The 7,119-nt window shown below is 37.7% G+C and overlaps 1 protein-coding gene across 3 annotated transcripts; it reads right to left on the bottom strand.

Annotated features, from left to right (window-relative positions):
• Positions 1-117: 117 nt before the first annotated feature.
• Positions 118-6,003, bottom strand: LOC103973611 (PHD finger-like domain-containing protein 5A). Of its 3 annotated transcripts, XM_065134952.1 has the most exons (3): positions 5,898-5,979; positions 1,391-1,476; positions 118-783 (listed from the first exon to the last, which is right to left on the bottom strand). In XM_065134952.1, exon 3 carries the CDS (start codon positions 749-751, stop codon positions 419-421), a length of 333 nt encoding a protein of 110 aa, XP_064991024.1. In that variant the 5' UTR covers positions 752-783; positions 1,391-1,476; positions 5,898-5,979; the 3' UTR covers positions 118-418. The 3 variants fall into 3 exon arrangements, with proteins under 3 accessions (XP_064991024.1, XP_064991025.1, XP_009386514.1); XM_065134953.1 differs by lacking the exon at positions 1,391-1,476 and having other exon boundaries at positions 5,898-6,003; XM_009388239.3 differs by lacking the exon at positions 1,391-1,476 and having other exon boundaries at positions 5,799-5,913.
• Between the last annotated feature and the right edge of the window lie 1,116 nt (positions 6,004-7,119).

Raw genomic sequence — 7,119 nt, 5'->3', positions numbered from 1 at the left:
ATTGAAACGTATCATATACAGTCAATAACAAACAAGAAGAGGAAAAATAGTGCGTCTACTCTCAGCATTTCAACCTTTGATAACTAACTTTTACACCAAATCCAAAATCATCAATCATGCAGCAAGGAGAAAATAGACGGACTGGTCGCTTCTAAAATTCAAGGGTCAGTTTACATCCTAATAAAAACAAATGCTTAGGATCATGCTAAAACTAGCTGATGTGACTACCATGCAACACGACAACCAAATTACATTCGTTTGGATGCCTACAGACAGTTTGCTTCACCAAATCTAATAATGTGTTTCATGTTACTATGGCCTAACGGAAAGCATGAACAATGTAAAATCTTAGATCTCAAAAGCATAATTAGGATACAAGATGTTCTTAAGAGGATCAGGCATGAAAACTTTGTTCTCTTCATCTTTTTTTGAAGCCATACTTTTTCCGCTCGTAGAAGAGATCCGTCTTGGCACTGCCTAGATTAACTATCTTGGGACAGCCATCGCGATCCTTCTCTTGCTGAGTGCACTCCTTGCAGTAGTATGCATCGGATATGCCAACACCCCCACAGATGACACACCTGCTCTGGAAAGAACCATAATTGCACTCATCGCAGACACGTACAAGTGTGCATGGTCGCACATATGAATCGCAGATGACACACTTGCCATCACACTTCTCGCACAGGTGGCCAATGGCAATTCCTGGCTGCTTCCGGCACATAATAAGATCGGGATGGTGCTTAGCCATGATCCTTAATTTGATGCTACTTTGTCAATAACCTGCAAAACAATTTTAAAACCCGAACCTGTGAGGGTCATTTTAGTTACTTTAATCTCCTTGTTGCTAGACAAACAGACAACACAGACAAATCTTATGTCCTCAAGTGTAGAGATTGTTCGTTGGATCAACTATTCTTGGATCTTATTACATACGAGTAATCTTGTACAAGCTTGGGAGTGTCATGGCTGGGTTGCAAGGATAGAACTGGTAGTCCTAAGATCGTTACAAATTTAATTATTACACACCAAATGATATCTCTGATTTGTACTAAGCATTTTTGAGCGCTAGGTCCAAAAAATGATAGTAATGCAGCACTGATGATGATGGTAAGATCGAGTACGTTGCAGATCAAGATATGAAGTTATGTTAGCAGAGAGACCACACACAGTGCAAAATTTAGATGGTCACTGTCAGGATAGATTGCAGAGTAGGACAGTCAAATAGAATGAAATTCAATGTAAGCAATTTCTCTATGGCATAGTGTTAGCTTTGAATTTTGATAACACTAAATACCATAATAATTTTGATCATAAAGATTCCATTAATAATCTAAATAAACTAAACTATATATGAGGATATTCTGACAAAGAAGGACAAGAAACATACCTGGACAATATAATATCCCTGAAACTATTGGAATCTTCCTTCAATCCCTGCTTTAGCTAATCCCAGATCCACCCATGATCAAGTCACTAACCACAATGGAGCAAAACATTTAGAGAACAATTACAACAAAAGGAGATCCTGCCTTTTTATATATTCTCACATCTCCGTAAGTTGCATGTATATACATGTTTGTCATCTATAGTTTACTAGTTAGTGATGTAGGGTCAAAATATTCTCTCTATCGACTCAATAACATAATTATTAGAACAGGGCTAGGCAATGAGCAGATCAGGCCTTGGGTCACTGTGTCATTATTAAATTGGTAGATTAATTGGTTTGACAGCATATTTAACAAAAAAATTAAACGATACAATCACATAAAAGATATTGAAAGCAATGAAGTCACTTGGCACCTAGGCGCTCACCTAGGTGCCCGAAAAAGGTAAGGCAAGGCCTGAGTGCTCGCATATTGGGCTGGGCATGCATTTTCACTCAAGCGCGACCAAGGCGCTTGCTTGGGCCCAAGCGCTGGGTGGGTCGGGTGCTCGCTTGGTTCCAATCAGGCCAGGTCATGCTTGAATCAAACCAAACAATCCTATCTAGTTGATTGAACCAATTATCCATTGAGCCTAAGTCAAACCATACACAAGACAACTGGTTCGATTGAACCAGTTATCTATTGCAAAAAGCCAAAAACCATGCACGAGGAAGAACCCTAATGCAAAGTCCCTCTTTCCCACTGTGTTTATGCATGACGACGAAGTTCCTCCCATCGACGAATGACGACAGCAGCCTTCTTCCCCGACGATGTCTTCCTCCAACGATGACGACAGCGACGACATCTTCATCCGACAATAGCGGCAGTGTCTTCCTCCAGCAGCAACTTCTTCCCCTCCCTCCCGTTATATCTCTCTTTTTCCTCCTCCCTCCTACCTCTGCCCTGTTCACCACAACCCCCTGTCTCCCACCACAGCCTCATCATAGCCCCATTTCCCTAATCACTCTTCCCTCTTCCTCCCTCTTCATCATTCACCGCTGCCTTCTTCCCCGTTCCCCGTGCACCACTGCCTTCTTCCCTCTTTGCTGTTTGTCTATGTTTATGAGAATAATAGATGCCTGCTATAGTGAATAGCAACTACCTTTTTGCTATAGTGAATTAGTAAAATGACCATTATTGTTGCTATTGCTATAGTGTTTAGTGCTATTTTGATGTGATATTTTAGTTTTAGCTTATTTTTATTAATCATGATATATAATTTTTAAATTAAAATATTTGGGAGTGTCCCGCTTTGCTTGAGTGAGCGCCTAGCGTTTTTTACTACGTTGATTGAAAGCACAAAAAAAATCCTCCTACCACGTTGATTAAATTGATACAGAAAGATTACATTTTAAGTTTGAAACAGGAAACATGCTCCTACAAAGCAAAACACATTCATCTGAAGGTCTTATAGTTAAATTACATGCATGAAGACTTTAATTAAACTCCACGGAAGAAGGATCAGCACAAATGAAAATAGAGGAGAATCTGAATGCAACAAAATGGTTCTTCTAAATTTTTCATCAATCATCGATATGCTCTATTTTAGAATGGCACATCGCATCCTTCATGTAGACTTGACCTTGGTTTCGGAACCTGCAGCACCGGTTTCAGTTTGAAACGCCGATTTTTTTTAATAAAAAAAATTAAAATAGGATAAATCATAATTTAAAATAAGAACAACTCATATATTTCTTTTAATCATGAACCGTTGGTTTGAATCGCCGCTCTTGTCTCGTTCCAATTTGGCTTGGAACCAATGAACCGCCAAGCCGATTTGATTTCATTTCCAACCTGGATTAGTTACGGTTTGAATCGAATGGTGGTCAGGGCTACCTTCAAGATGGATATGACTGCATTACTGTCCCATAATATCTTTAGTGGCTTACCAAAATTATCAATAATCCAGAGATCAAAACAGCATGTTTTCCAGCCTCAAAATAAGAGTAATATTCATCCTCTATTGTGGACAAATGATGTACTTGTCAATATCATGCTTCACCATGAAATTGTGCCTTCAGCCATTGTGGAAATATGTCCCAGTTCCATGGTTCACTAAAGGGTATCTTCACCAAGGTTCGTAATACCGTACCGTACCGGTATTTCGACCTGGGCTCGGTACTGGTACGGTACGATATACCGAACGGTACACCCAGGTGTACCGAGTACTGTAGTACTGCTACAGTGCTACAGTACTCTCGGACCGGTAACAGTCGGTCCGCGTACCGACAACCTGTCGGACCGGTATGTACCGCCCGTTCCAGACGATACGGCTCGGTACGGCAAACCCTGATCTTCACAACCTTCAGAGTCAGAAGCAGAATACACCAAGCACAGGTAGAGATTCCACTAAATAAAACAATTTTAATCTTTGTCCACTTCAAATATTGAAGAACCTTCCTAACTCCTCTCCACCTACTTGCATCAAGCTTATGATGCTGACCACGTACCCCAACTGCATAGTTGAACAAGGGCATGTCACTGAATAAATGAGGCTAACAATAACAGAAGCATAAGGTTACTCGTCTCTACTCTTCATGTTCCTCTCCAGGATGCTGGCCAAGATTTAATTTTTCTTTCTTATACTAGGTAACTGATCTGGACTTCAATTGATTCCATATCTTTTATGAATTTTATCAATATATTCTTCTGAAGAAATACCAAGCAATTGATGCTCCTGTTCCTAAATATTTGTATTCCAGGATGCTGCCCAAGATTCAATTTATCTTTCTTATGCTAGGTGATTCACCTGGATTTCAGTTGACTTGATTCCATATCTTTTAGGAGTTTTATCAATATATCCTTCTCAAGAAATACCAAGCAACTAATGTTCCTCTTCCTAAATATTTGGATTCCAAGATTTATCTATATACGCTTCTCAAGAAATACCAAGCAAGTAATTCTAGGGATGAAGGCTTTGTAAGTCAGCATGTTTCACACATGAACGATGGAATTGCAGTATTCAAAAATTAAAATGTGACCTTACATTATTCACATATGATGTGAAAAAGGACTTCAATTACTTCATTATTTGATCTTATACTACAAACTTTTTCTCTCTTTTTTAAAGACTCCAAGTACAATAAAAACATGAAATACAAAAATAAGAAAGGATCACAATTACATCAAAGTGAATCAATTATATACTCTTCCTTCTTCGAATAAAATAGATTTCTATATCTGATTTGTAAAATGTTTCTCCTTCTTTATGATATATTTAATTGATAGATTTCCATCTCTTTAGTATAATGAAACTTCAATCTTCTATAACTTTCAATCGAACCAAGTTCTGATTCTCTTTTTCCTCATTGTCTTCTTTTTTCTTCTTTTTAGATAATCTAGAAACTAGATGTTGCCAAGTGGCAACTTATGATATTTACAAAATACCTCTTAAACTAATCAAATTTATTCAAACTAGAAACAAAGATATTTTATTTCTGAAATATCTTGCGTAAATCTTATTATTACATATAGTTGTACGAATCTTTTAAGGAGATAGATAAATTGCATTAGATGGTCAAAATTCATGCAGACTTAATTTGATGCATCTGTTGTGTTTTCCTAAGCACCTAAGCAGCACGAGGTTAGCCCAAACGCTCAGATGTCTGGCAATTTAGGAAGCTTTAGTTTAGGCCACAGGCATGGAAGCTTAGCTACCAAGTGCCTAAAAACCGACTTCTACATTGGCAGATATGTTATAAGTAACTATTACTACAGAATGAAGAAATTAGGTTAACTTTGGACAGAATTGCATTTAAACTCTAAATTACTATTAGTTATCATAAAAAAAACTTGAAACAGGAATGATAAGCCTTTTGCAACGATTCATGTACGTCTGTTAAAGAACTTCAACAAGTAAGCATCTGAATTCTAAAATTAACTATTTTGCTTGGTCATATGTACATCTCGTCTGCTTTCTTCCACGTTGCATGGAATTCATTGTTGTTTAACAAGCTAGAAATTTGAAAAGAAGTAATTAAGGAAACCCAAGTGAGTGGAAAATTTTCATGTCATTATCACACTGCAAAATATCTACAAACACTTAAATATCACTTTAACACATATAATGCCTACATGTTGCATAAAGCCTCCGGATAAACAGAGTAAATACTCACATAATTGAAGAAGCAACAGACATGATCGAATTAGATGGCAGTTATAATTTGACGACAACACTGCAGTGTTGTCAGTCGGATCGTAGATGGGAGATGGACGACGAAGAAGCAAGGAGCATCTCCGCAAAGTAACAACACTGGTTCCTATTGCTTTGCGGTCCGATGCCTCTCTATTGTTCGACAAATGACTTCACTCAACGAAGCATAGACAGGTACGAAACCAAATTAAAGAAACCAGAACTCCCGTAAGCGTTACCCGAGTGTATTCACCCTTCCATAACAAGCAACTCCGGCGATTCCCGCGTTACATGAGCGAAACGAAGGACGATCAAGACAGAAAAGATAGAGAACTCACCGCCCTAGCGGACCGCTGATGATGTGATTCAACTCGATCCCGTCGATGCGACCGCAGAGAGCAAGGTTTAGGTTAGCTTCCCTTTTTATACTAAAATTATTGGGAACGGAAGTTTCTGGATGAGTTGGACTATTTGGTGAAAAGGAATGACAAGGGTATATATATGAAACTTTATTGATATAATAAATATCCTTCAAAAATATTATATTTTTTTATTTAATAATTTTTTTATTTTTTTAAAAAATAAAAATAAATAATATGTTAAAAAAATATTTAGGTACTAAAAACTTAATATTATTTAGAAATGATAAGACTAATTGATATATGACAAATGACATAGTCAATACTTCACTACCATGTGGTTATGCATGACCAACTCGCTAATCTCCTAAGGTCACATCGACCACACATGGTCAATAGGCGATAGACGATCTGAGCAACTCATTAGTATCACGCGGCTATGTGTGATCGATACGCCAACTGCCCAAAGCCATGACAATCTCGCATGGCTAATGCCATGTGTCTCAAAGAATGCTTCGTATTCGACATACATAATGCTACTATCACGATTCGGTCCAAGAACGATGCGTGATCACCTCCACACTCATCGATAATTCTAAGAATAATGGTTCTCAAATTCACTTATAAAAGAGGCTCTCCATGTGTGTTCTCATACACTTAAATTTTCCTCAAGAGAGTTGTTTGATTAGTCCAAACTCAAAATAGACTTAACTATTGGAGGGACATTTGTTGGGAACACTCCTGACTTAGTTTTATAGATTTGGCTCTTCAATGTAGTGACTTAGACTAAGACTGACATGGGAAGGACCTTGGTTGGAACTGAAGCTAATTCCAACTTAGACAACTAGAATATGCACTAACAAATTGGCATTAGAAAGACGACCTTATGAGATATCTCAAAGAAATTTCATAGGACCTTCCAGTGTAAATCATGATGACTTGAACAGATCAAACCCACCTATCTTGATCCTCTTGGGATTGGCTCAGCCTATACCATCAATCATACTTGCTCCTCCCAATTTTCAAGTACCCAATTTCTTATTTTCTCACCGACTATTCTAAGATTCCATAGCCAACCCACTTCCACTTGTCTAGTTTCCAATTTTAACTCAAACCATAATTATACGAAAAGAAACTTTCCAATGGTCTGACTTGGTTTCATATGAAATAACTCATAAGTATAGACTAAAAGATTAATTTT

This window comes from Musa acuminata, chromosome BXJ3-1, assembly GCF_036884655.1.
Source record: "Musa acuminata AAA Group cultivar baxijiao chromosome BXJ3-1, Cavendish_Baxijiao_AAA, whole genome shotgun sequence".
In the NCBI taxonomy this organism is placed as follows: domain Eukaryota; kingdom Viridiplantae; phylum Streptophyta; class Magnoliopsida; order Zingiberales; family Musaceae; genus Musa; species Musa acuminata.
The sequence above is the reverse complement of the archived record's forward strand: the minus strand, read 5'-3'. Positions and strand labels throughout refer to the sequence as shown.

Excerpts from the sequence above, each read along its gene's own strand:
- LOC103973611 (XM_065134953.1), bottom strand. The coding sequence starts at position 751 with ATGGCTAAGCACCATCCCGATCTTATTATGTGCCGGAAGCAGCCAGGA.